Here is a 19,475-nt window from a genome sequence, read left to right as displayed (position 1 = left end):
CCCTTTATTTTCTCCTGTACGTCTTTCTTCTAGACTAGTTCCAAGATTGTTCTTTGACTGCGACCAAGGCCAGGTGGACCCAGTGGTGGCGATCGCCCGGGACCAGAGTTCAGTCTTCCTGCAGCTACTTATGCATGAGACACAACCCCCCTCCCAGTTTACAGTCAGCACAATCACAAGGTACCTCCAAACAGAGCTGTAGGAGAAACTGAAAGATTATCTCTGGCTTAGGTATTTTGAAGCTTCAATTCAATTCAATTCAATTCAAAGATACTTTATTGATCCCCGAGGGGAAATTAGAATTCCAGTACAACCCATCTGAACATACATCATGACACAAGACAAGGGGGGTCACCGAGGCTTTGCTGCCCACTCACAGGCGCTGCCCTTGCTAGATGAGAAAAGAGGCCACATTAGGTAAGTAGAGGGAAATTAACTCTAGGAGAGTGCAAGCCTTCCCTGACTGTCTGTGCAGTCTCTATTGCACTTGCAACCAGAAATTTTACGTTAGCTTTATTAACCTGTTTTTTTTATTTAAATAATCAAAATAAACACAAACTTTTATTTGTGGTGTATAACAATCAGAGTCCTAGAGATGCTCTGATCAAAATTTTGTGGCCAATTTTGCAAATGCTCACCTGTGGATACTGATATAAGAAATATAAGAAGGGCAGCATTCAAAGTATTTGATTTCGATCCTTCCCAGTGTTTCCCATAGATTGAGAATTTATTTGTGGTGTTGGGCAGTGTGGAGTGACTTTGTACGGCCCAGCGTGGCGTGGTGCTTGATTTATAGTGAGGGGGCTCCTTTTATACAATTCATGGGGTTCCCCTGAAAGTAAATTTGGATATACAAACTATAAATCACAAACGTTCCTTAATTAGTGACAGCCTAATCTAACATGTCAGATAAAACCTTTTCACACTGAATATTGTGTCTCTGTTACATAGACTGGGGCTCATGTCTTGCGTCTGCCTATGTGGCTGCACTTGTTTGTTCAAAAAGTGATGAGCTCTTTGCTAGCGCTCTTATTTCAATTTTGCCCCCTTTTCACTGGCTTGATTTAGACCTACTCCACTCCACTCGGACCGCTTCCTATACTGTTTTTTTTTTTTTTTTGCCGTACCGGTACCTACGTTTTTGGCCCCTGCTCCGACTGGGGCTGAGTCTGGATTCAGTAGTGTGACGTGAACACACTACTGTTCACTGTTGGACCAGGAGAAATGAGAAGGTTTTTACCAAGGTAGTACAGGGAAATGTTAATAAAACTCAAGAGCATCTACAATAATATTAGGACCACAATGCCTGGAGTGGGTCAAATCGAAATATAATTTGACTATTTACAAACTAGAAACCATGCCTTAAGGCTGAAAGAAAGCGAAAGGACACATCAGCTTTAGGAATTACATGCAGGTAGGGGGCACTGTATTTAATAACATCCTAAACCAGCTGATCACACATAAATTCAGCTCTTCAGACTCACACACTTTTCCCTCGAAACACTCAAAACACTAACAGAGTAAAACAATGGGTTTGGTTCGGAAGTTTATTGACGGCCTTTTAGCGTCTGCAGGATGAGGGATCAGGCAGAGAGCAGCTGTCCGTAATCAGACGGCCTGCATTGGATCAAACGGGAGGACGAGCCCGCTGAATTTGCGGAGCACGAATATCCAATATCCAACCTAAAACTAAATTCACTGCAATCAGAAGCCCGAGGTTTTGCTCTATAAAATCCTTGTCCTTGTTATTGCCATGGCCGAGACAAAAACTTCCTCATAAAGCCCAAAATTGTAACTTCTTCATGCAAACTTTGGAGGATTAACAGTCCAGACGACAGCGTCTTTCCTCTCCGCTTCTCGTGCCACACCCTCCTCACATCAGAACCCCCGAACCTTATTTTATAAGTTCTGGCTGGGCTGTGGTCCAGATAATTATCCCAGTGGATCATTTTATGCATGAAAAAACATGCATAAGACATTCCTGCATATACAATAATATAAACGTTATTAGTATTTCGTTTATTTATGTTTGTATTTTCTATTTATTTATTTTTATCATTTTGCGCAGATAACTTTGATGTTAACAATTTCACACAGTAACATTAATAGCAGCACAGCTCTCTATACTGACAGCTGGAGGCGGAGCTTCAGCTACCATAGCTCCAGCCGTCGGTGAGTTCTTGGAAACTGTTACCGTACCGAGCAGAGAGGAACCGAGTGGGGCGGAGCCGCGCCAGTGGAAAAGAGGCATATGACAGCATGTTTGGGGAAAAAAATCAAATCCGAATTTTATCTTTCTGTGCGGGTCTTAATTTATCTGGTAGAGTCTGTGTATGGGAAACGCTGCTTCCATTTCTGAGCAGTTATTATTTGTGGTTTTTTATACTAGGAGCAAAGAACACATTATGTTGTGTGTGTGCGTGTGTTTTAAGAGAGCAGTTGCCGTAGAAATTGGTTTTACTAATATTACAATTTACAATCGAACGAGACAAAATGATTATGGAGTTGAATTTTTCAACTGTCTAGCTATTAGCGGTTACAAAACAGCAGGGATCCTTTAAATGCCCCAGAGAATATTGATCTTTACCTTAAATCATTCCAAAAAGCTGCCAACATTTCCAAATCCAGCATGTTCCATTACAGGCAGAGTAAAGTAAAGATGGAGCAGAGCTACTTTACTGGTCCAGCCTTCATTTAATCCGCTCAGGTGTTGCTTTCTCTCGCCTGAATAAACCACAGGCGTGTTTCGAGATGTCAAAGACAACTCCATGTCCTGTTAGAAATCTTCGTCCATCTCTGTGCTTCTCCTGACTTTATTTTAAACACCTAACTGATACTAAGCATAGCTAACTTTTAATCTTCTCTCAAAGTTTAACACCAAAAAGCGCCGTTGTCAGAACGGCCTGGTAGCACTTACAGTAGCACGGAAACCTTCAAACATCGGAAAAAGATCCGTTGTTGAGATTCCAACTGAATGGGTCCGATCAAGCTCGGAATTAGCCGATTTTGTTCACCAGCGCATCTCTACAATTTATGGATTATTGCCGTATTCCAGTCTCTCTTACACTGCGGAAATGCACCAAAAATAAAATATACAAAACATTTCTAAAGGTTCCATATTTAAATGTTTGACTTGCATTATAATCCACTCTGAGAGTTCTAAGAGCAACAGTTTAAAGCAATTAACAAACTGATTTGAAACCAAATGTTTAGTTAAATCTTGTTTAAAAACACAATAAAACTGAAAAACAAGTATTTTAGAGAAAAGCTGCATGTGACTCAGCCTTTTCTCTTTCCTTAAGGACGTACCGAGGCTACAACTTTTCCAACTCTGTGTCTGATGTCACGTTGGAAAACAACTTGTCCAGAGTTGTTACTGCGGTTTCCCACGCTTTCACATCTTCTACCTCCAGAGCACTAACTGTAAGTTTTCAGGAAAACATTTCAGTCCTTTATTGCTGTCTCTGTTAAAGGTTTCTGATAGTGTTAAGATCTCTAACCATATTCCTTCCTTCTCTGCAGTTTGGCTGCTGTGAGGCCTTGTGTCTCCTGGCATCTAATTTTCCTGTAGGTACTTGGAGCACAGGCTGGCACTGTGGCTACGTTAGCTCTAGCAGCAACTTTTCTTCTCGTTCTAGTCTCGGCCGCAGCAGACACAGGACTCTCAGGTTGGAGAACCTTTGCAACATTATTTTTTTTTTTCTGTTCGTCAGCAAACAAGTAACCTCAGTCTTTGATCATCGTTATAGTTTGTCTCAGAGCAGCAGTGCTCCGGCCTCTTCGACCTCCTCGTCTGCACCGGACTCTGAGCGGAAGACACTGACTGTAGGAACGGCCAACATGGTGCTGTCCTTACTGTCTTCTGCGTGGTTTCCTCTGGATCTCGCTGCACACCAAGATGCGCTTTTGCTTTGTGGCAATCTGCTTGCTGGTGAGAAATCTGTTAAATTTCCCATTTGTTTGGTGTAATTGCTCCTTTGATTTGTAAATTGTATCCCACTTTTTGCTTAATCTTTCAAATAATGAGAACATTATTGGTTTAAATAGTTTTGATACTAATGTTCTCAGCTGTGGCTCCTAAATGTTTACGCAACCCCTGGGCTGGGGAGGAGGAAGGAAGCACTGGGAACACCAGCGCAGGCCCAAATAAAACAGAGGAACCCTGGGCAGCGCTGTCAGAGCGCCCCCTGGTGGCCATGGTGGAACAGCTGTTTTCTCACCTGCTGAAAGTTCTCAACATCTGCGCCCATGTGCTGGACGACACACCACCAGGACCAGCAGTTAAGGCAAGCATAATGAAGAATAGTCCAGATGTTATTTATGTAATCTACAGGATTCCTACACAAACTCATGTATAAACTAAACAAATACAAAGGAAAAAAAATTATAATAGCAGAATAAGGTTCTTTAATATTTTATAATTTGATATAGGACTGCAACTAACAATTAATTTTCTAACTGAATATTCTTTTGACTATTTTTCCAAATAATCCATTCATAATTGGACTGCAAAAGGTGCTTATTAGGAGGTTTTTTTTTACTAAATTTGAACCAGGTAAAGCTAAAGCTTTGCTGCGTTCTGGATAGAGTATATTTAGAATCAAAGAAGGTTGTTCATCTCATATCAAAATGTATTTATTTTTTGTACCATTGATGCCTAATTACTGCTCTGAGTGGGTTGTTCTTTAAGCAAATGGCATGTTTTAGAGTCTGTATACTCCAGTTAACGATTATTTGATTACTAAATAAGCTGACGATTATTTGAATAATCGATTAATCACGATTAATTTTCAATTCAATTTTCAATTCAGTTTTATTTATATAGCGCCAATTCACAACACATGTTGTCTCAAGGCTCTTCACAACAGTCAGGTTCATACATTCCAATTAATCCTAACCACTGAACAGTGCAGTCGGAGTTAGTTATTTATTCAAATTGGATAAAAGGTTTTTCTATCTAAGGAAACCCAGCAGATTGCATCCAGTCAGTGACTTGCAGTATTCCCTCCTCCAGGATGAGCATGTAGAGACAGTGGACAGTCACTGGCGTTGACTTTGCAGCAATCCCTCATACTGACCATGCATGTAGCGACAGTGGAGAGGAAAAACTCCCTTTTAACAGGAAGAAACCTCCAGCAGAACCAGGCTCAGTGTGAGCGGCCATCTGCCACGACCGCCTGGGGGTTTGAGAGAACAGAGCAGAGACACAAAGAGAACAAAGAAGCACTGATCCAGGAGTCCTTTCTATGGGAAGTAAAACTAAATGTTAATGGATGTAGCTCCTTTAGTCGTTTCACCTAGAAAGAAAGAACAGATAAACTCTGAGCCAGTTTTCAAGGATAGAGTCTGAGCGCACATACAATTAGTTACAGTAAAAGCTCAGTCAATCGCCATGTCTAGGAGTGAGAAAGGGTTAAACACTAAAAGACAGGGCTATGTGGATTATCGGTAGAGGGTGAGCATTAAGTTGTTGGCAGCAGAAGCTTGGATGATGCCCCTCTCCAGAAAGGTGTCACAGGTAGACACAGAGTCAGGCCAGGTGTAGCTTCTAGGAAGAGAATAGAGAGAGAACATGGTTAAAAGCTGAAATAACAGCAAATAATGCAAAATCAGAGAGTAGTGTGAGAATGTAGCGAAGAGGGTGAAAGATGTCATTATGTCCTCCAGCAGCCTAAGCCTATAGCAGCATGTTCTGACAAACAGTAAAATAGTCCTTTACCCGACTGCTGAATCGAAGCCAACTTCAGCAGCATGATGTAAATATTTGTGGAATATACAGCTATAATGAAAAAAACATGAAAAAAACTGTCATAAAATCTGAAATTTTATATTTGAAGAAGTATGGAGATTTGAAATTGGAATTAGTTGAAAACCAGATTCTACTTGTTTCCATTTTTCAGTTTTTATGCTCTGTATCATTTTTCTAGGCTGCTCTCCCCTCCCTGAGCAACACGCCGTCCCTCAGTCCTATCCGCAGGAAGGGGAAGGAAAAGGAGACCACCGAGACAAACGCTGCCCCCATGAGCCCAAAGAAAAGCAATGAAATCAACACAGGTCCATCCACACGTCACCAAACTTCAACATGCAAACATTTTATCTTTTATACGTCAATGTTTAAAAAAAAACAAACTGTCAGTGTTTTATGTTGTTTTTAAGCAGGCAGGCAAGCAGACAGCACCGCGTCAGCAGCTGTGAACAAATCCATCACCCTGGGCAGCTTCTGCCACCTTCCTCCCTACCTCAGGCTCTACGATGTCCTCAAAGCCACACATGCCAACTATAAGGTCAGAGCTCCTGTCCTGCTGAAGCAGAGTTCTGCTCATTTGTTGATGGGTTCCAAAGGTTATTAAATTTGTTTTTTTTTCCTTCCAAGGTGACATTGGATCTTTACAGTAACCAGGAGAAGTTTGGAGGTTTTCTGCATGCTGTCTTGGATGTTTTGTCTCAGCTGCTGGAGCTGGCCACGCTCCATGACATCGGAAAGGTGAAGACCGTCACCGCAGCTTGACATTTTTATTTTACCAGTTTGTAATTGTTTTAACATTATGCTTCTTTTAACCAAAACTTGACATCTTTATTTACAGAAAGTAACAACCTGTTTATTATTGTTTGTAGTGTGTAGAAGAAATTCTGAGCTACCTGAAGTCCTGTTTCTCCAGAGAACCAACCATGGCCACCATTTGTGTGCAGCAGGTTTGTAATTTAAGTTTAGATTTAGTTTTTTCCCACTTACCGTGTGTGGAAGCCCTCATGGTTGTAGCTCTGAGCAGTGCGCTACATCCGGTGCTACTCCACACAGAGCGAGGCTGGTTCCTGCCGACAGGGCCTGTAAAGGCGTTGGTTTCCCTGTGCGATGGTTCCATACACTGTTTTATAGGAGCAAAATCATGTAGTCCTTCTTTGGCTGTGTTGTATCAGGTAGAAAAATTAGTTGTAAAATTATTTTACACTAACGATGAGTGTTAAAGTTATACATTAGGTTCATGTTTTGGTTAAATGGCAGATGTGTTCCTACTCTAAAAGTTTAGGATTTATTCCTCAGTTGTTGAAGACGCTGTTTGGGACCAACCTGGCTTCTCAGTATGAAAGCGTGCTGAGTGGACCCAGCCGCTCCCAGGGCAAAGCTCTCCGCCTTGGCTCTTCCAGCCTGCGTCCGGGCCTCTACCACTACTGCTTCATGGCTCCGTATACACATTTCACACAAGCTCTGGCTGATGCTAGCCTCCGTAACATGGTGCAGGCGGAACAGGAACACGATACCTCTGGGTAAGAATGACGCATATTGGTCGTTTCGATTTGTTTGCATAAAGAGTAGAATAAATCATTATGGGCCCCATTCGCTTTAAATATGTGAGTACATTTACAGTGCCCTGTAAAAGCACTGATAGCCCTTAAACTTTTTCACATTTTGTCTGGTTACAACCACATATTATAAGTTTGTTTAGGGTTTTCTTTTATTTACCATAGAGTAACACAAAGTAGTGCATGATTGTGAACTGGAAGGAAAAAACACATTGTTTACATAACATCCTGTGGTGCCTGCCCCTTCACTCTGATACCCCTAAATATAATCCAGCGAAATCATTTTCCTTAAGATGTTATCTACATAGTTAATAGGGTCCACCAGTGTGTAGTTTAATCTTGGTCTGAATCCAGTTGTTCTCTGAAGGCTTTAGAGGTTTGTTCGAGAACATCAGTGAACAAACAAGCACAGCAGACAGGTCAGGGATATGATGTTAAAAATAGAGCTTGGAGCAAGTAGAAACCTACAGAGACAAGGTCATCCACCAAAACAGACAGGCCATGAGCCCCTGGTAACTCTGGAGGAGCTTCCAAGGTCAACAGCTCAGGTGAGAGAGGCTGTTGACAACAATTAGTCGTGGGTTCAACAAACCTGGCGTCTGTGGGGAGTGTCACAGAGACAGCCATTGTTGAAAGAAAGCCAGAAGAAGTCATGTTTAAAATTTCCCTTAAGCCATGTAGAGGACCTAGCAGACATGTGAAAAAGGTGTTCTGGTCAGACGAGACCAAAATTGAACTTTATTGCTCGCATGCGAAACACAATGCGTGGAAGAAAATGAGCACACCATCTCCACTGTAAAACATGGTGGTGGCAGCATGGTGCTGTGGGTATTATAAGTTTTTTTTTAGCAGGAGCAGGAAACTGGTCAGATATGATGCAGAGCTGGAAGGAGCATACAGCCAGAACTACAATGGAAGGGTGTAGATCAAAGGAGCTTCCTGTGTTTAAATGTCCCAGATAATGTCCAGACCTAAATCCAACGAAGAATCAGCGGGAAGACTTGTAAAATTGATATTCTGACACTTTCCATCTACTCTGACAGAGCTGAAGATCTTTAGCAAAACAAAATGGGCAGAAATTTCCCTACAGGGGAAAGCTGGTAGAGACATGCCCTGAAAGACCCTCAGCTGTATTGGCATTGGACTGTAATTCTACATTAGTATCGAATCGGTGGAGCTCAATGTAAATGCAATGATGTGTTGCTGTGTGATAGTCTTCCACATGACATCTAGATAAAATAAAGATTGACTGTAATTTAACTAATTATGAAAAACGTCATGTATGAATATTTTTTGCAAAGCACTATAAAATATGTTTGATTATTTTCTTCTCTTTCACATTTAGATGGTTTGACGTGATGCAAAAAGCATCCAATCAGCTAAGGTTCAACATTGCAAATGCCACACGTCACAGGGGAGACAAGGTGCGCCTAGATTGTGCTTTTTGACAGCCAATGGAATGCTTTAAACATTTCAAAGTACACTATATTGCCAAAAGTACAGGTCCTTCTCAAAATATTAGCATATTGTGATAAAGTTCATTATTTTCCATAATATAATGATGTAAATTTAACATTCATATATTTTAGATTCATTGCACACTAACTGAAATATTTCAGGTCTTTTATTGTCTTAATATGGATGATTTTGGCATACAGCTCATGAAAACCCAAAATTCCTATCTCACAAAATTAGCATATTTCATCCGACCAATAAAAGAAAAGTGTTTTTAATACAAAAAACGTCAACCTTCTAATAATCATGTACAGTTATACACTCAATACTTGGTCGGGAATCCTTTTGCAGAAATGACTGCTTCAATGCAGCGTGGCATGGAGGCAATCAGCCTGTGGCACTGCTGAGGTCTTATGGAGGCCCAGGATGCTTCGATAGCGGCCTTTAGCTCATCCAGAGTGTTGGGTCTTGAGTCTCTCAACGTTCTCTTCACAATATCCCACAGATTCTCTATGGGGTTCAGGTCAGGAGAGTTGGCAGGCCAATTGAGCACAGTGATACCATGGTCAGTAAACCATTTACCAGTGGTTTTGGCACTGTGAGCAGGTGCCAGGTCGTGCTGAAAAATGAAATCTTCATCTCCATAAAGCTTTTCAGCAGATGGAAGCATGAAGTGCTCCAAAATCTCCTGATAGCTAGCTGCATTGACCCTGCCCTTGATAAAACACAGTGGACCAACACCAGCAGATGACACGGCACCCCAGACCATCACTGACTGTGGGTACTTGACACTGAACTTCTGGCATTTTGGCATTTCCTTCTCCCCAGTCTTCCTCCAGACTCTGGCACCTTGATTTCTGAATGACATGCAGAATATTCTTTCATCCGAAAAAAGTACTTTGGACCATTGAGCAACAGTCCAGTGCTGCTTCTCTGTAGCCCAGGTCAGGCGCTTCTGCCGCTGTTTCTGGTTCAAAAGTGGCTTGACCTGGGGAATGCGGCACCTGTAGCCCATTTCCTGCATGCGCCTGTGCACGGTGGCTCTGGATGTTTCTTCTCCAGACTCAGTCCACTGCTTCCGCAGGTCCCCCAAGGTCTGGAATCGGCCCTTCTCCACAATCTTCCTCAGGGTCCGGTCACCTCTTCTTGTTGTGCAGCGTTTTCTGCCACACTTTTTCCTTCCCACAGACTTCCCACTGAGGTGCCTTGATACAACACTCTGGGAACAGCCTATTCGTTCAGAAATTTCTTTCTGTGTCTTACCCTCTTGCTTGAGGGTGTCAATAGTGGCCTTCTGGACAGCAGTCAGGTCGGCAGTCTTACCCATGATTGGGGTTTTGAGTGATGAACCAGGCTGGGAGTTTTAAAGGCCTCAGGAATCTTTTGCAGGTGTTTAGAGTTAACTCGTTGATTCAGATGATTAGGTTCATAGCTCGTTTAGAGACCCTTTTAATAATATGCTAATTTTGTGAGATAGGAATTTTGGGTTTTCATGAGCTGTATGCCAAAATCATCCGTATTAAGACAATGAAAGACCTGAAATATTTCAGTTAGTGTGCAATGAATCTAAAATATATGAATGTTAAATTTTCATCATGACATTATGGAAAATAATGAACTTTATCACAATATGCTAATATTTTGAGAAGGACCTGTATTTGTCTGTCTACTTTTACATGTACATGAGCTTTGATGACATTCTGTTGACATCCTTATCTATAAGGTCTAATTTGTTGATGGACCCACCGTGGCCAGCAATAGCAACTTTACCTATTCTGGAAACATCTTCCACAAGGTTTAGGAGTGTGTTCTTAGTTAGATGACAAAACCAGAACTGCAGCCTCCGCTCTAATTCATCTCAGGTTGAAGAAGGTGAGGTCAGGATTCTGTGCAGCTAGTCAAGTTTCTCCAACCAACCTTTATACACCTGCATCTACGGAGGTGATTGGAACACCAGAATTCATTGATTAGGTGGTGTGACCCAATACCTTTGGCAATATAGTGTATTTCACAGATATGGGTGCATGTTGTATAGGTTGCCTACTTCTGCCCTAAGATTGATGTAATATCTTGTTCTCTCTCAGAATGCTATTCACAACCACATTCGTCTGTTTGAGCCGCTTGTGATCAAAGCTTTGAAGCAGTACACCACCAGTACGTCCGTGGCCCTGCAGAGACAAGTGCTGGACCTGCTCGCCCAGCTTGTGCAGCTCCGAGTCAACTACTGCCTGCTAGACTCAGATCAGGTTAAAAACTTGTCCAGTTTTTCTTTTCTTTTTTTTCTTGCATGCACGTGTCTTTCTATACGCTCACCTTTTTACTTTCTGAAACATGTTTTTAAATGTTGCAGGTGTTCATAGGCTTTGTCCTAAAGCAGTTTGAATATATTGAAGTGGGACAGTTCAGGTATTTGTCTTTTACTTTTTCTCCTTCTGTGAAACTCAGGATCTTCTTTCTAAACTGATAGAACCATTACTCCTCCTCCTGCAGGGATTCTGAGTCCATCATTCCGAACATCTTTTTCTTCCTGGTGCTGCTGTCTTATGAACGCTACCACTCCAAGCAGATTATCAGCATCCCCAAGATCATCCAGCTGTGCGATGGCATCATGGCGAGCGGCAGGAAAGCTGTGACCCATGGTGAGAGAAACACAGGAAGACACGCCATGTAGCAGTCATTGAGATCTCTTCCACATTTAGAAAGTTTTAATTATATTACTACACATTTTTTCAATTAATCCTTGATGACCTAATAATTAATCAGGATATATATATATTTCTTTGCAGCCATTCCTGCCTTGCAGCCTATAGTTTATGACCTTTTTGTGTTACGGGGCTCAAACAAAGCAGATGCAGGCAAAGAGCTGGATACTCAGAAAGAAGTGGTGGTGTCCATGCTTCTCAGACTTGTGCAGTACCATCAGGTATGGCTGCATACGGATGGTGTAGAGGCAACAACAGCAGGCTAATGTTATCAGATATCCCACGTTCTTTTGCCTTCACGCCAAAATGTTCCTGTGCCTTTTTGTTATAGGTGTTGGAGATGTTCATCCTTGTTCTGCAGCAGTGTCACAAAGAGAATGAGGACAAGTGGAAGAGACTGTCAAGGCAGATCGCAGATGTTATTCTTCCTATGATTGCGAAGCAGCAGGTTGCTGAAGAGAAGAATAGTCATCTCTTTTATAAGTCCAACCCTGATTTTTATTTTTTCAGTAACCCAAGATTAGTCACCCTAACTTCCTGATTCCTCTTTTTTTTTTATCATGTCACAGATGCTACTGGACTCACCAGAGGCATTAGGAGTGTTGAACACTCTGTTTGAGACTGTGGCCCCCTCCTCTCTCAGACCTGTTGACATGCTGCTGAAGAGCATGTTTACTATCCCCGTCACCATGGTGAGACACCTCCTCTAATAACATGCACTATATTGTCAAAAGTATTTCCTGACCAATTCAAATCATTTAACTCAGGTGTCCCATTCACTTCCATGGCCACAAGCCTCTATAAATATTTCTGAAAGAAATGGGTTGCTCTCAGGAGCTCACACCAGCGTGGTACTATAATAGGATGCCGCCTGGGCCATTAATCCAGTCGTGAAATTTACTCACAACTATAAATATTCTGGCGTCAGATGTTACTTGTATTATAACTACATGGAAGTGGAGGCAACGATAGCAACTCGGCAACAAACTGAAGCCACAGAAATGGGTGAGGAGATGCATAAATTTCAAGACTGGAAGTCTGTAGCTACAAACCTCCAGTCTTGATGTGGCCTTCAGATTACCTCAGCTTCATGGAATGAGTTTCTCTGGATGCAAAGTACAGTGAAGATGTGGTCTCCATGCCTCTTGGTTTGACAATTCAATGCCTGAGTTCGGGTTTGGCAGTTGCCATGAGAACGGTCTGACTGTGAAGTGTTTGTTGTAGAGATTATTGTGTGGGTCTGTTTTTCAGTCTCTTGGTTCCAGTGGGAGGAACTCTTAATGCTGCAGTATAGCAAGACATTTTGGACAATTGAATGCTCCCAGCCTACAGTTTGAGAATGTACCCTTCCTGTCCCAACATGTCTGCGCTCCAGTCATGGACAAATCTAGGTCCATAAAGACATGGATGGGTGGCTTTGTTGTTTAAGAACATGACTGGCCCTGCAGAGAGTCTTGACCTAAACCCAATAGAGCACCATTTAAATAAGAGTTGGGACTGCTAGCCAGGCCTTCTTGTCCAACATCAGTGCCTGTCCTTACCAATGTGCTTCTGGAAGAATGGTTAAAAAAATTCCATATATACACATCTAAACTTTGTGGAAAGCCTTTCCAGAAGAGTTCAGCCTGTTTAGCTAGGCTTGGAAGATATGCTATTTAACCCTATGGATTAGGAACGGGACGTCAATCAAGGTCACGTCTGTTTGAAAGGAAGAGAAGCGAATACTTTTTGCAATATGTGTATAAAGATATCTGCACAACTTACTCCTCTTGTGCTTCAATAACAGATCTACAGTTTCTCCATTGATTTATAAAATAACAGTTTTTTTAAAATATGTCCGCACCTCTAGGCATCTGTCACTACAGTCCAGCTGTGGGTGTCTGGCATCCTGGCAATACTTAGAGTACTAGTGTCCCAGTCCACTGAGGACATTGTCCTGTCTCGGGTCCACGAGCTGTCTCTCTCCCCACACCTCCTCTCCTGCTACACGATTCGCCGCCTGCATCAACAGAGCCCCTCTCCCATTGACCTTCCTGCTTCCGACACGAGTTGCAACCAGGAAACTAACGGAGATGCGCAGAAGGTTCCGCCTGAAGAAACCTTTGCAAGGTGGGTGTCTCATTTGACTAAAAAATATGCAGAAGTACATAAAAGACGGGGAATTGCTTCAGACGTTTTAAGCTCTATGAAACTGTTGTTGTTTTCAAAATGTAACCTGAGTAGCTGTTTTTTTTTTTTTGATGAGTAAAATGGTAAAGAATATATTTTTTTCTCTCTTTAATCCCTCTAGGTTCCTCCTACAGCTAGTTGGAGTGTTACTCGATGACATTTCTAGCAGACGGGTTAAGGTGGACATTACGGAGCAACAGCACACCTTTTACTGCCAGCAGCTTGGCACATTGCTCATGTGTCTAATACACGTCTTTAAAAGCGGTGAGCACATGTCCCTTAAGTTTCACGTCCGAAATTTTGCAACTTAAAACATACGTTTCTAATGTTTTACAATAAAATTTAAATAGGTACAATTGAACATTTGTGTTGACAGGAATGTTTCGCAGGATCACGGCTGCTGCCAGTCGGCTCCTGAAGGGCGAGAGCGGCAGTGGACAGGTGAGTCCGGAGCCCGGTCTCTACTACCCTTTGGAAGGACTCAATAACATGGTGCAGAGTCTCGTCACCACCCACCCGCCTTTAGTGCTGCTGTGGTGCCAGGTCCTCCTCATAATCAACTACACCAACTATTCATGGTGGGCTGAAGTTCATCAGACACCCAGGTGAGAAGAAACTAGATGGTATCCTTTAATTTACATAATTCTGTCACAGAAAGTTTCTGTAAACAGACAAAACAAAACTGATAAACACCTATGGAGTTGTCCTATGGATAATTGTGTGAATGTATTGAAAGATACACTTACATCAAGCCTCTTCCTGTCCCTTTTTTCCTCTTTCCTGCCAGGGGGCATAGCCTCTCATGCACTAAGCTGCTAAGTCCACACTCCTCTGGGGAAGGAGAAGAAGAAAAGCTAGAGTCCCGGCTAGCAATGGTCAACAGGGAGATTGTACGCAGGGGAGCCCTAATTCTCTTCTGCGACTATGTGGTGAGAATAACTAGCACTATTACTAGTTTGGACTCAATTCTAAACTCATACTGCTTAAGTGGATCTGAAATGCTGAGACAATACTGTTTATGCTGATTAAATTCATATTTTAGAACTGTACTTCTGACAAACAAATACAACAGGGTTTCTATGCACACCAGAGACATGGAATTCCATCCATCCCTCCATGATAGATCGATCGATTGATTGATAGCAGGGAAAGTATGGAACTTTCATATGGAAAATGTGTAGGATCCCTGAACAAAGATGCAATATAACTGCAAAGATGAGACTCAGATGCACGCTTCAAACAGCAGATCTCTTCACTGTGCACCGCTAAAGATCCCATAAGAACCACTTTGTAAATTTTGTTACATTTCAGTGTCAGAATCTCCATGATTCGGAGCATTTGACCTGGCTAATCGTCAACCATGTGCGCGACCTCATCAGCCTTTCCCATGAGCCTCCAGTACAAGATTTCATCAGCGCTGTCCACCGCAACTCTGCTGCCAGCGGTCTCTTCATTCAGGCGATCCAGTCTCGATGTGACAACCTCACTACTGTAAGATAAAATCTGCTTGATGTCTTTACAATTTTAATTTACTACTTCCTATTAACCCCCAGTCCTGTTGTCACCGGATCTCATGTCTTACCTCCTAAACTTTTCATTTCTCCCCATTTATTTCCCTCTGAAATGTGTAGCCCACCATATTGAAGAAGACTTTGCAGTGTTTGGAAGGCATCCACCTGAGCCAGTCTGGCTCTCTTCTCATGCTTTATGTGGACAAGTTGCTCAATACTCCATTCAAGGTTTTAGCTCGCATGGTGGACACGCTGGCGTGCCGCAGAGTAGAGATGTTGCTGGCTGAGACGCTGCAGGTAAATTTCAGAGCTGTGTGAAATGTGTTACGTGAATACATGAAAGTGTAAAATAACATACCAAGATGTTAATGTGCTGTAAAGGCTGCAGGAAAACTCTTTTTTTCATAAAAAAATGTTGAAATGTAGCAGTTTTGCCTCATTGCCTCCGTAAATGCACCACTGCAGAACAGCATAGCCCAGCTGCCTGTGGAGGAACTGGAGAGAATTCAGGAATACCTGCAGACCAGTGGATTAGCTCTAAGGTATTCTTTCAGACTTTCTAGATTCGGGTTCTTCCTCAGCTGAATCATGCTGTTACGTTGCACAGATGAGGATACAATAATAATTTTGTCTCCTCTGTTTACCTGCGGCAGGCATCAGAGGTTCTACTCCCTGCTGGACAGGTTCAGAGCCACCATTGCTGACAGCAGCAGCCCAAAACCTCCGGTTACCTCCCACCCGCTGGATGGGGATCCACCCATAGCCCCTGAAAAGGTTGTTCCTGAGAAGGTAATGAATTGTGATAAACATGTATTAGAAAGTACTTGAATGCATCATGACTTTTAGGAACATCTCTGAGGTCCCATTTGAGTGAATAAAAAAAGCGTAAATCTGGTTGAATATGTTCCCTTTTTTCTAGGAGTGGTATGTTGCTCTGGTCAAGTCCCAGTGCTGTCTTCGTGGAGATGTTTCATTGCTGGAGACAACAGAACTTCTCACTAAATTACCTGCTGCTGATCTGTTGAGTGTCATGAGCTGCAAGGTAACAAAACGCTCATGTTTACACAAAGCACCTGCTTAAAACACCCAGTTCCAATTTAGAATATGAATATGGCTCATAGCTGCAATGATTAATTTTCACATTCACACATATACTAATATGCTAAAACAGAGATGAATTTAACTTAATTTTAAATTTAACATTCAAGCTGTGGTTTTTGTTTTGTTTGTCCAGGATTTTAATCTCAGCCTGTTGTGTCCATCCCTGAGTTTGGGGGTGCGGAGGTTGACCCGGGGTCAGGGGTCTCTCTTGCTGGAGACGGCCTTGCAGGTGACCCTTGAGCAGCTAGCAGAAGTTACTGGGTCACTTCCTGTCCCACACCAGTCCTTCCTGCCACCACCTCAACCCCAGCCATACTGGAACCAACTGGGTGACGTGTACGGTGAGACTTGGGAGAAGGCTTAACATTTATAATAAGAATATAATACTGGGTTTCTATTGATGGTTATGTTAATAATACCGGTTATGATACTGATAGTATTGAAAGCGATGATAGTTGTGATAGTGCTGATAATAATGGTGATGATCTTTATGAGTAATGATAGTGATGATTATAATGATAGAGATAATAACAATACTGATAGTGATGTTAGTAATAATACTGATGAGAGGGATGTTAGCAATGATAATTATCATACTAATGATTATAGTCACATAAAAATGATAAAGGTAATGATAATTACAATATTAACCATAGTAGAAAATTGTTATAAAAGGAAACTATTAATAAGGTTACTACTATTATAATAATAATAAGAAGAATATTAATACTAATAATAATACTTGTGATAATAATGATAGTGATAGTCATTAAATATGATAATGTTATTATGATGATGATGTAATACTTCTATTGATACTTTTATTGATATGGAAGAACAGTATTTAATGTACTTAATATTTGTTATTTTCTGTTGTATTGTAACATAAAAAAAAACAAAAAAATTGTCCTTTTCTCTGAAGTTTTTTTTGTTTGTACATTGCATTTTTCTTCAGATGAGCCAGGTTTTTACCCCAGGGTTTTGGCCTTGTGCAGAGCTTTGTCCCAGTATATGCTGAGTGTGAATCAGCTTCCTTCATCGCTACATATTCCATCTGACAAGGAGCACCTCATCACCTCTTTCACCTGCATGGCTGCGGAGGTAAAAAAAACAAACAACAACAAACATGTTTTGAAAACCTCGACGGCCACCTTGGTTTGCAGACAGGTTTCGTCAAGGTTATCAGACATTGTTTCACCAGGATAAATTAGTTTTCATAATGTTATATTTAAAAAAGCTGATCTTTTCATTTTATAAATTTGTGTGTGAACCTCTTTGTCCAGGTGGTTGTTTGGCGGCTGCTTCAGAACCGATTGCCCCTGAGTGTGGACCTGCAGTGGGCTCTCTGTTGCCTGTGCCTGGCCCTGCAGCAACCCAGTGTGTGGAACAAGCTCTCTACCTTTGAGTACAAGACATACACCTGCTCCCTCATCTACTGCCTACGCCTCATCATTGCTGCTGGTAATTAAAACTACACTGGCAAGCCCGGTGAAATTCTGCCATGGTCTTTATATTTTAAGTTTGTCCATTTTTGCCTTTGCCTCCTAGTGGCCGTGCATCCTGGCGACCGGCTGCTGCATCCAGAGAAGAAAAAGGCTTTAAGAGAAGGAGACGGTGAAGATCAGCTGGACTCAGCCCATCTTGACAGTAAGAATTTTGTTGTTGTAATAAATTTTGTCTTTGTTTTCTGGTTCTTCTGAGTGACATTTTGTTTGTTACAGACAAGTGTGAGTGGCAAGCATGTGAGATCATGGCAGAGCTGGTGGAAGGACTGCAGAGCATCCTCTGCTTGGGACACCCAAGAAACGCTGCGTTTCCCATTTTCCTCACGCCAACGTTGCGAAACATCATCGTCAGTATTTCACGTCTGCCTCTGGTCAACAGCTACACAAGAGTACCTCCACTGGTTAGTGTTTAAAGGAAATGGTGCTTGCAGTTCAGATGCATACCTGGATCGGCACGTTTTCTTTAAATAATGTGTCCACGTGTTCAGGTCTGGAAACTGGGCTGGTCCCCTCAGCCAGGTGGAGAATTCGGCACCACCCTGCCTGAGATCCCTGTTGACTTCCTGCAGGAAAAGGATGTCTTTAGGGAATTCCTTTACCGCATCAACACGTTGGGTACAGATATACATATGCACAATACATATCATTTCAACACAATAATGACTCCTTTTTTATTTTTTCTTTCTTAAATAACATTTAAGGTAGATTTGATCCTAATGTGAGCCGTTTTGCAATTAACTGTTTTTAGGGTGGAGCAGCAGGACTCAGTTTGAGGAGACGTGGGCCACTCTGCTGGGGGTGCTGGTCACCCAACCAATCACAATGGACCAAGAAGAAGAGACGCAACAAGAGGTACACATAACCTTGTAAACTCCTCAAGAAAATTGATGCATTGTTTTTAATTCAATAAAAAAAACATCTGAAAGATACAGTATACAGCCCTGCTAAGTCAATACTTTGCATAACCAACTTTTGCTGCAACTCTTTTGGGAGACGTTTTTGCCACACAGACTTATTCTCAAATAGCTCCAGCTCAGTTGGATTGAATGGAGAGCGTCTATAACCATTAGTTTTGCCAATTCTCAATTGAATTTCGGTCTGAACTTTGACTAGGTCATTCTATCACATGGATATGCTTTGATCCAGTATACTCCATTTTAGTTCTGGCTGTATGTTAGGGTAATTGTGATGATGGAAGGTGAGCCAACGACCCAGACCCAACTCTTTTTCAGGATTGCCTCGTATTTAGCTAAATCCATCTTCACTTAAAATCTGACCAGGTTTCCTGTCCCTGCTTAAGAAAAGAATCCCCACAGCATGATTCTGCCATCTCCATGTTTCTTGGTGGGCATAAGTGAAACGTGGTGTTGGTTTTCCTTTTAGAGGTAGGCCAAAAAGTTAAGTTGAAACATGCAGAAGAAGACTCTTCGACATTGTTGTCTCGTTACCTAGATCGCCTGTGGCAAACTCAGCAGTGCCGTCCTTCTTGCTCTTCCTTCACAAATGCCAGATTTGTGGGGTAAACTGTTGTGACAGAGTGGCCAAAAATGAGCGATGAACCTCTGCAGCTCCTGTAGAGTTACCATAAGACTCCTCGTGTGAGAGCTTAGGGTATCATTTCTGCCATAACCCTGATTTATACAGAGATTAGGTTACACACAGTTCTCTACATACTAATTAATGGTTGAAAGTTGTTAACTCTGGATTGTATCTAGGGGTTTCAGAGTAAA

At 41.9% G+C, this 19,475-nt stretch overlaps 1 protein-coding gene and 1 non-coding gene across 7 annotated transcripts in view; both read left to right on the top strand.

Annotated features, from left to right (window-relative positions):
- The window catches only part of htt (huntingtin), a 54,615-nt gene that overhangs the window by 16,800 nt on the left and 18,340 nt on the right, over positions 1-19,475 (top strand). For all 6 annotated transcript variants that reach the window (XM_047365182.1, XM_047365179.1, XM_047365181.1 and 3 more), the window contains 33 exons: positions 34-180; positions 3,303-3,423; positions 3,523-3,668; positions 3,750-3,931; positions 4,069-4,286; positions 5,928-6,054; positions 6,160-6,284; positions 6,374-6,484; positions 6,616-6,693; positions 7,043-7,266; positions 8,648-8,726; positions 10,842-11,003; positions 11,108-11,163; positions 11,248-11,396; positions 11,544-11,680; positions 11,791-11,907; positions 12,029-12,151; positions 13,309-13,568; positions 13,750-13,892; positions 14,005-14,233; positions 14,416-14,557; positions 14,940-15,119; positions 15,260-15,436; positions 15,605-15,681; positions 15,793-15,928; positions 16,059-16,181; positions 16,374-16,581; positions 17,196-17,341; positions 17,524-17,701; positions 17,789-17,887; positions 17,962-18,146; positions 18,234-18,360; positions 18,494-18,597. In XM_047365182.1, coding sequence (XP_047221138.1) covers positions 34-180; positions 3,303-3,423; positions 3,523-3,668; positions 3,750-3,931; positions 4,069-4,286; positions 5,928-6,054; positions 6,160-6,284; positions 6,374-6,484; positions 6,616-6,693; positions 7,043-7,266; positions 8,648-8,726; positions 10,842-11,003; positions 11,108-11,163; positions 11,248-11,396; positions 11,544-11,680; positions 11,791-11,907; positions 12,029-12,151; positions 13,309-13,568; positions 13,750-13,892; positions 14,005-14,233; positions 14,416-14,557; positions 14,940-15,119; positions 15,260-15,436; positions 15,605-15,681; positions 15,793-15,928; positions 16,059-16,181; positions 16,374-16,581; positions 17,196-17,341; positions 17,524-17,701; positions 17,789-17,887; positions 17,962-18,146; positions 18,234-18,360; positions 18,494-18,597 — 4,816 coding nt within the window. The remainder of the gene's footprint in view (positions 1-33; positions 181-3,302; positions 3,424-3,522; positions 3,669-3,749; positions 3,932-4,068; positions 4,287-5,927; positions 6,055-6,159; positions 6,285-6,373; positions 6,485-6,615; positions 6,694-7,042; positions 7,267-8,647; positions 8,727-10,841; positions 11,004-11,107; positions 11,164-11,247; positions 11,397-11,543; positions 11,681-11,790; positions 11,908-12,028; positions 12,152-13,308; positions 13,569-13,749; positions 13,893-14,004; positions 14,234-14,415; positions 14,558-14,939; positions 15,120-15,259; positions 15,437-15,604; positions 15,682-15,792; positions 15,929-16,058; positions 16,182-16,373; positions 16,582-17,195; positions 17,342-17,523; positions 17,702-17,788; positions 17,888-17,961; positions 18,147-18,233; positions 18,361-18,493; positions 18,598-19,475) is intronic.
- On the top strand, positions 6,739-6,868 carry LOC124869237. Its single transcript, XR_007038538.1, has one exon. It is a non-coding gene; the product is annotated as a small Cajal body-specific RNA 14 (non-coding RNA).

This window comes from Girardinichthys multiradiatus, chromosome 5 (assembly GCF_021462225.1).
Source record: "Girardinichthys multiradiatus isolate DD_20200921_A chromosome 5, DD_fGirMul_XY1, whole genome shotgun sequence".
Taxonomy (NCBI): Eukaryota; Metazoa; Chordata; class Actinopteri; order Cyprinodontiformes; family Goodeidae; genus Girardinichthys; species Girardinichthys multiradiatus.
The sequence above is the reverse complement of the archived record's forward strand: the minus strand, read 5'-3'. Positions and strand labels throughout refer to the sequence as shown.